Raw genomic sequence first — 16,581 nt, 5'->3', positions numbered from 1 at the left:
GGTCAGGAGGTGGCAGTAGAGAATTCTTGTTTACATAGAGAACCAGGCTTTCAAATATCTGAATTACATGTATAGAGGTGATTGTAAGGGTTGTGGGGGTTATAATGTTGTGTTAGGTGATTATATAGGATGAGTGGTCGTTTTGTATAAAACCATTTGGTTGGTGTTTAAGTTATTGTGAATTTGTTATTTTGAAAGAAATATATGAAGAAATATAAAGAGACTGATGTAATATATTAAAAGATATACTGGAACGTTATGGAACTGTATATGGGGTGGGAAAATAATAAGCTTTTGCTTCATCCCTCTCCTTTTCGGACAAAATGTATAACGTCTTTGGGATGTGGTTTTCTTTGGTGCTGCAACAATTTGTTGTGTTTATATATTTAGTTTTATATTGTGTTTTGTTTGAAATGAAAAATGAAAATGAAAAAAATCTTATGAAAATATCTCCAACCCTAAACCTAACCCAACTCATTAAATCATGGGTTTTCAAATCTGTTGTGGAGGCTCCCCAGCTCTACACATTTTGCATGTCTCCCTCATCTAACACACCTGATTCAACTCAGCCCATTAGTAGAGACTGCAAGACCTGGGTGTGCCCGATAAGGGAAACATACAAAATGTCCGGTGCAGGTTTGAAAGGACAGTGTAGGACAGGTTTGAAAAACCATGCATTAGATTCTCATTTTTGTAGTAATGCTTTGTTTTATTTTATCTTATTGTTATTTAAATAAGCATTAAGGCACTGTGTGCAATTACTATGCAATAGGATTTTATTTTTATTTAAATTAACAAAATTCAGTACCACCGTATGTAAAACCATTCAAATTAGTTTGATATAAAACATAAATGATATAAAGTCCTAAAATGGCTTCATTTTATTGAAACAAATTATAATTTCCTTTTTTTTTTTGTTAAAATAAATTACAGTTGAGGTCAAAAGTTTACACCCCCCTTTCAGAATCTGCAAAATGTTAATTATTTGACCAAATTAAGCGGGATCATACGAAATGCAAGTTATTGTTTATTTAGTACTGACCTGAATAAGATATTTCACATAAAAGATGTTTACATATAGTCCAAAAGAGAAAATAATAGATGAATTTATAAAAATGACCCCGTTCAAAAGTTTACATCCCTTTGATTCTAAATAATGTGTTCTTATTACCCACAGTTGTTTTTATATATTTATTTGTTTTGTTTAGTGATTGTTGTTCATGAGTCCCTTGTTTGTCCTGAACAGTTAAACTGCCTGCTGTTCTTCAGAAAAATCCTTTATGTCCCACAAAGTCTTTGGTTTTCCAGAATTTGAACCCTTTTAAACCCTTTCCAACAATGACTGAATGCTTTTGAGATTTATCTTTTCACACTGAGGACAACTGAGGGACTCATATGCAACTATTACAGGAGGTTCAAACGCTCACTGATGCTCCAGAAGGAAAATCATGCATTAAAAGCTGGGGGTCAAAACTTTTTTGGGGTGAAAACTTTATGAAGATCAGGGTAAATTTAACTTATTTTGTCTTCTGGGAAACATGTAACTTCTTCTGTAGCCTCTGAAGGGTAGTACTAAATGAAAAATATGATATTTAGGCAAAATAAGAAAATTCAATGTTAAGGTTTATCCTTCTGGAGCATCAGTGAGTGTTTGAACCTTCTGTAATAGTTGCATATGATTTCCTCAGTTGTGCTCAGTGTGAAAAGATGTATCTCAAAATCATACAGTCATTGTTGGAAAGGGTTTAAATACACAAAAATGCTAGAGAACCAAACAATTTATGGGACCTAGAGGATTTTTCTGAAGTACAGCAGGCAGTTTAACTGTCAAACAAGGGACTCTTGAACATCACGAAACAAAAAAACACAGCTGTGGATCATTCAGGTAAGAACACAGTAATACGAATCAAGGGGATGCAAACTTTTGAACGGGGTCATTTTTATAAATTCAACTATTATTTTCTCTTGTGGACTATATGTAAACATCTTTTACGTGAAATATCTTATTCAGGTCAGTACTAAATAAACAATAACATGCATTTTGTATGATCCCTCTAATTTTGGTAAAATAATTACCATTTTGCATATGCTGAAAGGGGGGTGTAAACTTTTGACCTTAACTGTAAAATAAAATGATGTAACATTTCTTGTTTCTGGGGTGAAATTCTCTTGACAAGCTTTATGAAATTCACTTTGGAAAACATTGTACAACTGCAGTAGCGTTTTTGTTTGTGTGACATATTGGCCTCTTCATGTGCCAAACATGTCTATCCATTAGTTCCTATAGACAGCCTACCCACAAACCTGCAGAGATTGCAGACTTTGTAAATACCATCATGGCTGAGTAAACTTTAATTACTTGGACATGCTGGAACATTTAATCAAAGAAGACTTTTTAATCTTAATCCACAGTTCATGAAAATCAATACCATCAAACATAGAGTCAGAAATAAAGCTAATGCATTATGAAGCAAAACTGTCTGCTTCTAAACCATTCTCATTTTTCCACAAAGGTTGTCATAGACTATTCCTAATCATTCATGATGACTAAGATGGCTTCCTTCATCACTCAAAATACTTTCAAAATGTTTTATTTCAAAATCATTTAGGCTATACAAGTCAGTCTGGTTTCCCACATCATGTACGGCACACAGTGTATTTATTTCTATGTGTCAGAGATACCTGCCATGATTGACTTTTCTGCTCCAAATCCTCTATTGAATCTGTCACTTTTTATCCCTGCTTGTCACAATGGCAGATGGTGGATGTATGAATTTAACACTGTGACAATAACACTCTGAACACCCATGTGATGCTCACTGCGCTGTCATTGTGTGACCTTTGACTAGTTTGACATCAGCCCATCTGGCATCTCCTGGGCTGAGGCATTCATTCATTGGCATTCACTTCAATGCAGCCAAGTGTTGGCCTGCAACCTCAGGTCAAGTGACTCAAATAAAAAGAAGATCCAATAAGATCATCTGGCACTTCAAATGACATTATGTCAGTGCAATTTTATAGTTTTAAAAGAGTCAGAGTCAGAAGTAGTGTTTTCTCAGGTCACAATAAATGCGCCTCATGGTACCATTTAAATAAAAAACAAATCCAAGCCAAAACTACAAAGTAAATATAACTTTCTGAGTTTCGAAAATCTTATTAAATATGAACAAATTTCTGCCCTGTTTAAAATAATCCATAACATCGCTGCTCCCCTTTGAGAAATTTTTTCACACTAAATTCAGAGAGAATCTCTAGAACCACACAGTCGACAATCAGAGGAGAGTGCAGCATTACAAGATATAAAACTGCATATGGTCAACAATCTTTCTCTTATAAAGCAGCGAGCCTTTGGAACACTCTTCCAAACGAAATTATTTCATGCACAAACTATTATACTTTTACACGCCTGACCAAACAGTGGTTATTATCAAAGCAAATCTGTATGCACTAACTGACTGTTATATAAACGCTGTAAACTGTGAGTGAGTGAATGAATGATAGAAAGTGCTTTTATGATGTGAGCTTCTATGTATTTTTCTGTATATATTTGATACATTTTTGTAAATATAACAACAACCTGTCCAGGGAGTGCGGGTGGAAATTAGCATTTTTGCTATAACCTGGCACATGACAGCTCTTCTTATTTTAGACTAATGTTGTTTGTGCACTGTCCCTGATTAAATAAATAAAGAGAAAGAAAGAAAGAAAACATATTTTATATTATAAATATTTTAGATATTATTTACATGAAGTTGAAAGTGAAAGTATGTTTACTACTTTCTGTGCATTAGTGGTGGAGATAGTTTTGGTACAAAGTAGTGACCAGTGACTGTCTTTATGATTTCAAGTCATTGAATTATTCACTCAACAGATTTGTTCTACATGATGACTCATTCAGAAAGTAAGAAGAACTACTGTGGACTAAGGTTTTATTTGTCTCTGTATTTTTGTTAGGGGAACCGAAATAACTGGCAATGTTAAAATGTTAGTTATTGAATTGAAAATGTTAGTTGTTGATTGAATGTGGCATACAGCCAAATCAAAAACTATAACATTCGGAACAGCAACACTGCCTGTTATTGCATAATTACATGACTCAGGCTGGCTTGTCATATGCTTTTATAAATGTGTACACACTAGCACAAATGTACATTTCAATTTGAAAACACAATCAAAGTTCACTCCTAAAAATAAAGATTCTTTATTGGCATTGATGGTTCCATGAAGAACCTTGAACATCCATGGAATCTTTCAAATTCAGAAAAGGTTCTTTAGATTTTTAAAATGTTCTTCAAATGGTTCTTTTAAGAACTGTTCACTGAAAGGTTCTTTGGGGAACCAAAAATGGCTCTTCTACGGCATCACTGCAAAAACACCCTTGCAGTGTAATGTTCATTAATTTAGATTCTTCAGTCTGCTCTGGGACAGAGGCTTCATATAATCCTTTCATTTTCAGCTTCAGTCATGACTCAGTTCACGTACAGGAGAACACAAGGACATCTGTGCCAAGAGTACAGAGAGCTCAAATTTAACCGTTTTCTCTATTTCTGGGTGGAGATTTGAGAGCAGTGTGTGAAAAAGCAGATGATGCTAGGAGCAATTAGCATATGAATGTCTGACATGGAGTTTTAGCCTTAACTGATTTTTTTGTATAATGGTTATAGAGAGAGAGATAAAAAAAAATAATAAAAAATAAGTGACTCTCACAAGCAAGTGGGTTTACTTAAATACCTTGAAAAATGACTCTTGAATTCATGAATTCAGTGAGGTTGTGAGTGTGCACTTGCGCTTTAGCAGCACTCTAAACAAAGCCAGAAATTTGTTTAGTAAAATTGGCGTGAATGAATGTAAAAGCAAATATATCATAGTAGTCTTGAATATCTTGATGTGTTGTTATGACCTGTTTTTAGAAAAAAGAAGTAAATTTATAAAACAATATTAAGTTTACACATTTTTCATTTATTTTTGTTTTCAATAATTTGCAGAATATGATCTGTGTGCATATGCTATAATTTGCATACTCCTAAACATTCAATCTTTTGCATATTTCTTAATAACATGTGAAACACTGCATTTGAAATGTGAATTGTTGAAGCATTACTGTGTATTAGTCTGGTAGGAGCTTCATTACGAATGCTTTAGCAATTGTATTGTGTTTTTTTCTGGCATTTTAGATCTCACTTACCAGGAATTGTGTATTTCTGTATCACCATTCTTGCTATATATATATATATATATATCCATTTATACTCTACTGTTAATTTGTCATAAAACTGCAATTCTATGTCAACCAGTGGACTATAAATGCAGAATGTATTATTTAAAAAATGCTGGGAGTAACAAAAATCCTATCTAATACCTGAGCATGAATATACATATTTTCACATTGCTCCAAGCCAAGTCATTTCTATGATGTGTAGAGTCTTTAGGTTGAAAAAAAACTAAAGAAGCAATAGGGACTGAAACTGGTAAATACTGGAGAAAACTGAAAAGAATGGGATGAACATATAAGGTGGACTTGGAAGCAGGTGAATGGAAAAAAGAACAATGAGCAGAATATGCAAGAGCTGCGTGTCACACTCAGGAGGGTTGTGAAGTGGAGATGGATGAGGAGAACCGGAGTAAATGAAAGAATAAAGTTTATTGAAACAAAACACTGAATAATGATAACAAATAAACAAAACCGGGAGCAGGAAACGAGCACATGTAACCAAACAAACGGAAGTAACATATTGACGGACAAACGGGGAGTGCAAACACAGACTCTAAATACTCTGAAAACAAGGCGTGGTCATAAACAAGATAACGAGGGGGAAATACAAATATGGGCAAGACTGAACTAACACAGACAAAACTAGAAGGGGGAAGACAAGGACTAAACCATTAGAACTAGAAACAGAGGGGAAAAAAACACTTGGGAAACAGAACAGGACAAAACACAGACATAATCCTGACATTACCCCCCCCCCTCCCCCAAAGGCGCGTCTCGCGCCTAATAACATCCATAGGGGAGGGAGGGTGGGCGCCCTGGAGACCGCTAGGTAGGGACACAGGATACAGGGGTGGTCTCCAGGGCGGATCAGGGAGCTCAGGTGGCCATGGCGGGTCAGGAAGCTCAGGGGACCATGGCCGTATAATCAGTCCAGGAGGCCATGGCGGATCTGGGGGCTCAGGAAGCCATGGCCGAGTATACAGTCCAGGTGGCCATGGCGGATCTGGGGGGTTCAGGGGGCCATGGCCGCATAATCAGTCCAGGAGGCCATGGCGGATCTGGGGGCTCAGGAAGCCATGGCTGAGTCAATGGTTCAGGAGGCCACGGCCGTGTAAACAGTCCAGGAGGCCACGGCCGTGTAAACAGTCCAGGAGGCCACGGCCGTGTAAACAGTCCAGGTGGCCATGGCCGGGTAAACAGTCCAGGTAGCCATGGCCGGGTAAACAGTCTAGGTGGCCATGGCCGGTTAAACAGTCCAGGTGGCCATGGCTGATCAGGGGAGTAGCCCCCCCCCAAAATTTTCTTGGGGGAACCTAGGGTATAGTTCACCCAGGAGAGCACGGAGGGGCGCGCAGGAGAGAGCTCCGGCTCTGGAGGGTGCGCAGGAGAGAGCTCCGGCTCTGGAGGAGAGGGCTCTGGACGGTGCTCTTGAGGAGCGGGCTCTGGACGGTGCTCTTGAGGAGCGGGCTCTGGACGGCGCTCTTGAGGAGCGGGCTCTGGACGGCTGGACGACCCCAGCGGAGATTCAGGAGGAGCAAGCTCTGTGCGAGCGGTCACTGGAGGGCGCTCTGGCGGCGCGGTCACTGGAGGGCTGGGCGGAACCAGCGGAGACTCTGGAAGGCTGGGCGGAACCAGCGGAGACTCTGGAAGGCTGGGCGGAACCAGCGGAGACTTTGACTTGGCGGTAGCCATCTTGGGTGCAGACTCAGGCTTGGTGGCCATCTTGGCCGAGGACTCAGGCTCGGCGGCCATCTTGGCCGGGGACTCAGGCTCGGCGGCCATCTTGGCCGGGGACTCAGGCTCGGCGGCCATCTTGGCCGGGGACTCAGGCTCGGCGGCCATCTTGGCCGGGGACTCAGGCTCGGCGGCCATCTTGCGTGCGGACTCCTGCGTGGCGGCCATCTTGCTTGCAGAATCTGGCGTGGCGGCCATCTTGCTTGCAGAATCTGGCGTGGCGGCCATCTTGCTTGCAGAATCTGGCGTGGCGGCCATCTTGTGAACTGGCGTGGCGGCCATTTTGCGAGCTGACGCTGGCCTGGCGGCTGACGGGCTGGAGCGTGGAGAGGAAGCCGGCAGGTTTGAGCGCTGGGCGGAGGCCGGTAGACTAGAGCGGGGAGGAGGCCGGCCGCATCGGGCTGAGGACAGCGGCGGAGCTTTGGAGGATGACAGGGGATAGGAGACTGGGCTGGCGGTTCGATCCGTTGGAACGGTATGTGGAGGTCCTCGGCTTATGGCAGGCTGGCGCGATGTGCTGTGTCTGTGAAGGGACCGGAAGATGAGACCGACCAGAATTTGGAAATTCTTCAACTTCAAAATCAGATCCATTCAAATAGAGAATCAGGTTTATTAGCTCAATCAAGGGGAAATTACAAGAGGGAAGATCACAGCGAATGGTCTCATCATCCAGCCCCAAAACAAACACAGCACTAAGAGCAGCCTCGTGCCAGCCTACCTGATGGGAGAGCTCAATGAAGTCCTCCACATATCGCTCCAACTCACGACCACCTTGCCGCAGTCTCCTCAAAGCTGCCTCAGCCCGACTCATCTTCTGTTTGAGGTCCGTCAATCTGTCACACTCAGGAGGGTTGTGGAGTGGAGATGGATGAGGAGAACCGGAGTAAATGAAAGAATAAAGTTTATTGAAACAAAACACTGAATAATGATAACAAATAAACAAAACCGGGAGCAGGAAACGAGCACATGTAACCAAACAAACGGAAGTAACATATTCATTGACGGACAAACGGGGAGTGCAAACACAGACTCTAAATACTCTGAAAACAAGGCGTGGTCATAAACAAGATAACGAGGGGGAAATACAAATATGGGCAAGACTGAACTAACACAGACAAAACTAGAAGGGGAAGACAAGGACTAAACCATTAGAACTAGAAACAGAGGGGAAAAAACACTTGGGAAACAGAACAGAACAGGACAAAACACAGACATAATCCTGACATTGCGAAGAAAAAATAAAAAGGGAGATCCAGTGATAATTAAGGACACTCTTTTCATGTCATTTAGAGATGACCTTCAGGATGGACAGAATATTGGATAAACAGTTCAAAGAGGAGTTCCAGAATTCCCACTGCTAATATCAGGGCACACATGAGTAGCCACTGTGAGGTCAAATCTGCCAGCACATTAAACAGCAGAATGACTGACCTGAACTGCTCAGTCAGTGAAGTGAGACGAGTGCAAATGAGCAAGTGCTTAATGACATTGAATAACATCATAAAATGATTATTTTCTCATGCAGAAAGAGGTCTGTGCCAACAGTGCATGACCTAAATGAAGCTCCAAATAAAAAAGACAAATGCACACTGTATAAAGTAGTTACATCGTATCCAGCATATGTGGGCTTCCTTATAAATATATTAATTATTCATACTAAAAGTTTGAAGGTATCTTTTAGTTACTGAAGAACCTCTGAGATAACCCTTGTGACAACATCCTTAAGTAAGAACGTCTCGTTCTCTTTTAAATGATTGAAATTAAAGAGGAACAATTTAGGGCTAATGCAAATGTTTATATTATATTGTACATTAAAAACAACAGGCATTAAATGTCCAAATGGCCATACACAAGTGTATAATTTTCCCTGGAAAAATAAAGTATACAAAATAAAATGTATGATATGTATGATGTTTTTTGGTAACATTCAACATTTCCTAGAATAATTTCTAAAAGTTCATGAAAAATAAATTGGAAGGAAAGAAGACTCGAGGTTTGCAGTTATTGAGGATTTCTATGGCCTGACCTCATTTGCTAGTCATGACTCAGGGAGAGGAAATATTTGATTACATGTCAGCTCATTAATTTGAAGCTGACATACAGCGTAGAGTGGATGACTTCTAGTGAATAGGTCATAGTGTGTCTCATTAGTGATTAAGCTTGGACTGCTACACTGAGCAAGAGACAATCAATCATAATGAAAGCCTCCAATGAGACAGTGATGGAAGGAACAGGGTACGGTAGGTCCAAGCAAGGAACCTTTTTCCATTACCCCTAGTTTCCACTAAAGCAGGGGTTTTCAAACCTGTCCTGGAGCCTCCCCTGCCCTGCACATTTTGTATGTCTCCCTTATTAGGCACACCCAATTCAGGTCTTGGGCTGTATCCGAAATCGCCCCCTATACCCTCAAATAGGGCACTATTTGAGGGGACAGCCATTTTAAGTGGTGTTCGAAACCATAGTGGACATTCCCGAGTGCACTCATTCAATCCCACAATGCACCGCAAAAACGAGTGTACAACCGATGTACGCTCAACGCGCTCAACAGCTAGAGATAACCCATAATGCACTGTGCGAGTCGCACGCTGACTGAATTCCCGCGTCTCGCCAGACGATGGCGCCCGCAGCTGAATCCATCTGTTCATTTTACAACGCGCTGGGCCACTGCGTAATACAGCATACAACACAGGTACAAATTCGTTGTAAATTGATTATTAAATTGTTTAACCAAGGTTTATACACAAATTCCCTGACATAGTTCAAGATAAATCCTTTAATCTTACTACTAGAACTGTCCGTTTTAAATGATTGTTAAACAGTTAGCAATACTATGCAAAAGTGGCAGTCCTTCCGGTGCACTTAGTGTCCGAATTCACTCACTCGTTTTCATTCACTCCTTCAAGTGAACTGTACGAGTGGACTGGATACAGCCTTGCAGTCTCTACTAATGAGCTGATGATTTGAATCAGGTGTATTAGGTGAGAGAGACAAGCAAAATGTGCAGGGCAGGGGAGGCTCCAGGACAGGTTTGAAAACCCCTGCACTAAAGTAATACAAAATAAGGGAATGAATAAAATAATAAAGAAAGTGTATCTCTCTCTCTCTCTTTCTCTCTCACCAGATGCCCTCTTATCACTCTGCACTCTGCAGTATAAATTACATTAATAAAAATATACAGTAGTGTACTGACACAGCAGCAGTAGCACATCTGGCACAGCAGCAGTAGCACATTGTGACGCAATGGACCCACAATTCAGTTTTTGCAACACTTGACATCACGCGTTAGACAGGGCTGTCCTATATCACCCTTCTTATTTATTTTAGTTACGGAATTGTTGTCATTAAGTATCATATTTGAACAAAGCTTGGAAGGTATATCTATCTTTGATAGAGAAATTAAAATCTCACAGTTGGCGGATGATACTGCTCTTTTTTTAAAAGACAAGAGTCAGTTATCCAAAGCTTTAAGTGTAATTGAGCAGTTTTCATGTGCTTCTGGACTGAAATTGAATATGTCAAAGTGTGAGATAATGATGCTCCATGAAAAGGATGATTCTTCAATTAATGGTATACTAGTAAAAGAGACTGTAAAGTATCTGGGTATTTACTTAACAAAAAATTTAGCAGCGAGACAACAGCTTAATTTTTCTGGTAGGGTAAAAAAAACCCAAAGTATATTTAACCTTTGGCTCCAAAGAGACCTCTCACTTTATGGGAGGGTGCTTTTGTCCAAAGCAGAAGGATTATCTCGCTTTGTATATCCTTCCCTTTCTCTATTCGTTCATGACTCTACTGCTAAAGGAATTAATAAAATCTTTCTAGACTTCATATGGAAACACAAACCTCATAAACTCAAAAAAACAGTCCTTGCGAATAGTCGAAAAGAAGGTGGACTTGAAGTGTTAGACTTTGGTGACATAGTGAATACATTTAAGATAAATTGGATTAAAAAATGTTTAATAAACCCCAATTCTATATTTTTTTTCATTCCAAATAATATTTTTGCAAAAATTGGTGGTCTTTCTTTTGTATTAAAATGTAACTACTTAGCTAATAGATTACCAGTTGCACTGTCCAAATTTCATCAGCAGGTTCTTCTCTCTTGGAAGTTGTGTTATTCTCACAATTTTTCACCACATAAAACTTTCTTATGGAACAACTCGGATATAATGATTAGGAAAAAATCTATTTTTCTCTCTTCGTGGTTTAACAGGAATATAATTGGAGTTTTTTCAATTTTTGATCAATTCGGTAATTTTTTGACTTATGAGCAATTTATGTCCATTTATAATTTTCCCTTACCATTTAAAGAATATAATGCAGTTTTAAAAGCGATTCCTTCTGGTTTAATTCAACTTATAAAATGCCATTTAAGTTATAGTAAGAATGACACTAAAGAACCTAATTTGTCATTATACGGAATTAGCATTTTTAACAAAAAATGTAATAATAAGCATATTCGACAAATTCTACAGAAAAAGAAATATAATGTTCCTAGAGGCAAATTTTACTGGGCATCTCTTATTGAGTTAATAGACTGGAAGGAAGCCTGGTTATTACCTCACAAGTACTGCATTTCAAATAAAATAAAAGAAGTTCATTTCAAGATACTTCATAAAATATATCCTGTAAATGATACATTGGCAAAATATATGGATGTTGACAGTTCATGCTCATTTTGTGGGATGGAGGATGAAACACTGATTCATTTATTTTTTCAATGTGTAAAGACTCAAAACTTTTGGAATAGTTTACATTTGTATATAGGTAAACACCTTGATTCTTCCAGTTCCTTTCAGTTAAAGGATATAATTTGTTACTATAAAGGTAAAACTAGTATTTCAGTGAATTACACAGTTAATTATTTGATTTTGATTGGGAAATTTTTTATTCATAAACAAAAATTCTCTAAATCGCAGCCTTCTTTTTCTCATTTCTTAATTGAAATCGATGCTTTCCTCAAGTCTCTTAGATTGATTAAAAACAAGAAAAGTGATAGAATTTTGAAATATTATGAAGATTGTTTTGGTAATACAAGTAATGCATAAAGCTCTTCCTCTGTATGTGTTTGTTATTATTATTTTCTTATCTGTCTGTAAATCTTTATCTCTGTATGTGAAACTTTACAAGATGTGTTGTTTTGTCCTATTATCATCTTTTCCTGTAAAGGTTTTGTCTGTTTTGTACTTTTTGTATATGTTTGCATAATAAAAAAAAAAAAAAAAAAAAAAAAAAAAACACTTGACATCACTCCATTCAAAGCAAATTAAAGGAGAACAAACAAAAATTTACAGATAATTTACTGACCCCCTTGTCAAGATGTTCATGTCTTTCTTTCTTCAGTCGTAAAGAAATTATGTTTTTTGAGGAAAACATTTCAGGATTTCTCTCCATATAATGGACTTCTATGGTTCCCCCGAGTTTGAACTTCCTAAATGCAGTTTAAATGCAGCTTCAAAGGGCTCTAAACGATCCCAGCTGAGGAAAAAGGGTCTTATCTAGTGAAACGATGGGTTATTTTCTAAAAAACATTACAATTTATATACTTTTTAACCTCAAATGCTCGTCTTGAGATAAATTTTTTGACCTACCCTAACTGTCATGAACTGCCATACACAAGAAAAATCCTGAAATGTTTTCCTCAAAAAACATAATTTCTTTTACGACTGAATGTGTGAATGCGGCGTTACAGCATCTGCCGCTATCTTGTCTACACTAGATACAGCATACAGATGTGCAGTCACTTTCTGACACAGTCCTAGGGTGAACATATGTCCTCTTTTCCCCAGACATGTCCTCTTTTTGGACTAAAAAAAATGTGTCCAGCCTAAATCGCTAAAAATGTCTGGGATTCGGCTTTTGCTTTCTTCAGTCGCCATTCATTGTGTGCGTATTTGTATTAAAGCCTTGCGTGGGACTGTTTTCTTAATCCCACTCCCGCAAACATTCTAATATTGAATATAATTTTGTGCATCACAGAGTCGCTATCAATATGCAGAGTATTTAAATCTCTTTGGATGCAGGGTTGCCAAATCCGCATTTTTTCCACGGAATTGGGCTGATTTTTTAACTGTTGTGGCGGGCTGATTTTCTCCCGGGTTAAAAGTTTGAAATATTGTATAAATTCCATTTGACTGAAATGCTTGTATTGAAATATTTTTCATTCTACCTGTGATAAAACTGTAGATATTAGTTTTGTGAAGGATGGCCACCATGGTAGGAAAGCTTTTTTTTTTTTTAGCTGTGTTTATGTCAATCTGCATAACAGTGATTGTAAAATATATAATTTTGGTATGGAAATGATATATTTTGATACCAAAACAAGGAATCCTAAAAATTCATGTCATGGCCCCTTTAAATCACAAAGCACTGTAAGCAGAGTTTTGTATGTTAAACTTAACCATAATGTTGTTACAATGTGATTTCAAAAAGTATTACATAATAAAGAACAACACTTTGCTAATATCTGCTTATTTTTTTGGACTTTGTGTAAAAACTCTTTGTTGGCATCATTATTCTTGTAATAAATTAAATTATATTTTGGACCTATGTGGCTAAACATGTTTAACACTGTAAAGTGTTACGATTATAATTAGATTAAGAAAGCATATGTCCTGTTATCACTCAGCAGTACAAAGTAAATGAATAAAAGTGTAGAGTAGTGTGCTGACGCCCTCCGGCAGCAGCAGCAGCAGCAGCACATCTTGAGTGTTGATGTTATTCATGGGAGGTGGCATACTGCTCAATGAGGCGTTTCCGTGTTCAAGTGGGCTGGGACTCGAACGTTTCACTAAGGAGTGGAATAACCCGAGGAAAAAAGAGGAAGACCACACTGCTTTACCCGTATCGCACAGTGAACCCACTACCTCGAAGCTCACGGCGTAATATGAACGTCAGAAACTCGGATGCACGGTCTCGTGAAAGGTCCTGTAAGAGGAATCCTCACGTGGACGCAGCTGGAGCATGAAAACATCTCAGTACCCGAGACTCAGGGATAGATTCGCTCCTCTTTCTCTTCCTCATTGACAATTGACAGTGGTGCTGTACCAACACACACGCCGGTGTTTTCAGCACTTGGACTGAATATGTACCAGGGACATTCACAGGTAAGCTCGCGTGCTTCTTTCATTTTTATTGGCTAACGGCGCGTGAAGCATCTCATCTACCGACACGTGCGCATGTCAAAATTAAATCATCCTTAAATTGTGGAGTTTATACTGTTTTCACCTGTCAAATCTCACTCTTTAAGCTGCATGTTTAGCATGTGGGCAAAAGGCAAAACATATTGAACGACATAGGCATAAACTGCATGAGAATGAAATTAAGTCTGAAGAAAAAAGAATGTTTCAAGGCAGTATTTTGTCCCATTTAAACGTCTAACTGTCTGAACATTGTGTTCTGCTTGTATTTGTCCTTTGCATTGAATAAACACACTGTTGTTTTAAATGGCCTTAAAAAGGTCCCTGTGAAAACTCACCAAGTTTTTATATTAAGATTACTTTTATAATGCTTTCTTACTATATGGCAACATACACTCCCCTACCATAATCTAATTATTAGGAATTGTGTGCTTTATCCTCAGTGTTTCATTATGTGAATTCCAAGATGTGTTAGTATAAATGTGTCAGTAGTCAGTATTTTGTGTATATATATATGTACATGTAAGTGTTCAGGTGAAAGTTATACAAAGTGGGTCTTAACATGTGTCAACTCAGCATTTTGAAAAACTTTTAAATGCATTTATTTTATTTTTTCTTAAAAAAAAAAAAGACTTTTCAACAATTAAAAATGGATGAAACTAAAATGAGCATTGATGTCATGACCCCTGCATGACTGCTGGCTCAACACCCGTGTTTTGCACTTGGAAGGAATTTGACCTTCATAGAGTCAGATGAACTTAGATATTGCCTGCTGCCGTTCACATGACTGATGATGCTGTGCTTGCACTTCAGGGAACTGCCATCAAGTGTGGTTTGCTTCCGAGTCTTCAAGATAAATGTGTCTTGTGTCTCAGCAAGCTGTAAATCTGAGTAGTATGGTATTAGACCAAAGGTCTGTGTCCCATTTCTCATGATCGGACAAAGGAAAATGTGTGTTTGCGATTACTGTTTGAAATTGTGTGTTGTATGTTTGCAAGTAATTTGCTGCATCACGATTTGTGGCTGCTTATTTTCGACATCAGTTCCTGTCTGGTACTTTAGATGTGGATTACGAGGAACAGATGCGATGTTTTTAAATATGATGTTTTAAGGCTCAAATGGTGCTGGTTTATGGATGTTACACAAGCTTCCTACAGATCTCTGCCACTCACAGCACTGCTTGCCCTGAATCTGCATATAAGACACAGAGAGTGACTACTTAAGGAAGAACTTTACATTTTCCTATGCATTTGAGAGGGTGCTCTTACCTGAAACTCTTGATATTGCTATGCCCATGTACGCAATAGTTGAGGCTTTGCCTTTTGAAGGTACATTAGTTCAGCCTTGCGTGGGGTTGTGAGAGACTAAAAAAGAAAAGTGTGAGAAAGCCCTTTGATGTGCTTTTCTTCTTTTATAAGATAATTTTCCGCTTGGAAAGCTGCATTTGTCCCGTTTATGTTAGCAGGCTTAGATGTGTAGTTATTAAGCATTTGAGAGGATCAGTTGCTCTCAAAGATACATATCCCCACCCCCACCCCCAATTGTACTGTGATTCGTTTAACATCTCAACCAGCTTTAATCATCAAATAATTGAATCGATTTTCAACCAGCACAGGGTGCATTGGTACATCCCTACATTTCATACTAACAAGAATATATGATTCCAACTGAAGGTTGAGAGCCGTAGTTCCAATCACACAGTTTGCAGTGCTATTGTGAATGCTCCTTGGAACTATGGGAAATAACTGAATGTTGGTAATGGAAGATATGAATATAGTTGACTAACAATACACATCTCAGAATAACTTAAATTAATTACAATGAAAATCAATGCTGCAAAATGCGGAACAGTAACATTAATGAATCATTTTTGGCACATATATTATCTGTTTGCAGCCTTTTGTTAGTTGTCTTGTTCATGTATTGTCTCCACAGAGCATCTCAGAAGAAACCAATTATTTATTGCTACAAAACGCAATCAAGGAGCCATAGTTAATGAAAAAACATAATATATGTTTTAATAAGTTTGTTTAGCCTAAAAGCTCTTGATTTTCACCTGATAATTTTACCCTGAGAAGAAATATGAATAGTATGGTGGGAAATCTTACAAGTTCAACCTCTGGAAAATAGCTTGCATTAAAAAAACAAACAAACAAAAAAAACCATTAACAATAACAATAGGCCAGTACACTTGATGTAAACTTAAGGCTGAAAATGAACACAATTTAGTTTGTAAAATGAGTGTTGTTGCCTTGGAAAAAATCATAAGTCAAGTCAAGTCAAGTCACCTTTATTTATATAGCGCTTTCAACAATACAGATTGTGTCAAAGCAACTGCACAGTATTTAAACAGCACAATAGTGTGTAAGTAACGCATTATTGTAAATAATCAATATTCAGTTAAAGGCAGTTCATCAATGAATTCAGTGATATCATCGTCAGTTCAGTTCAAATAGTATACGATATCGCTGGAAAGTGTCCCCAACTAAGCAAGCC

At 38.3% G+C, this 16,581-nt stretch overlaps 1 protein-coding gene across 2 annotated transcripts in view; it reads left to right on the top strand.

The window, feature by feature from the left end:
- The first annotated feature begins 13,740 nt into the window (after positions 1-13,740).
- Positions 13,741-16,581, top strand: part of pex5lb (peroxisomal biogenesis factor 5-like b) — a 58,001-nt gene continuing 55,160 nt past the window's right edge. For both annotated transcript variants that reach the window (XM_073848463.1, XM_073848462.1), the window contains exon 1: positions 13,741-14,052. In XM_073848463.1, the coding sequence (XP_073704564.1) occupies positions 14,032-14,052 (21 nt within the window). In that variant the 5' untranslated portion in view covers positions 13,741-14,031. The remainder of the gene's footprint in view (positions 14,053-16,581) is intronic.

This window comes from Garra rufa, chromosome 10 (assembly GCF_049309525.1).
Source record: "Garra rufa chromosome 10, GarRuf1.0, whole genome shotgun sequence".
NCBI lineage: Eukaryota > Metazoa > Chordata > Actinopteri > Cypriniformes > Cyprinidae > Garra > Garra rufa.
Note: the sequence above shows the minus strand (reverse complement) of the source record. Positions and strands in the feature narration are given on the sequence as shown.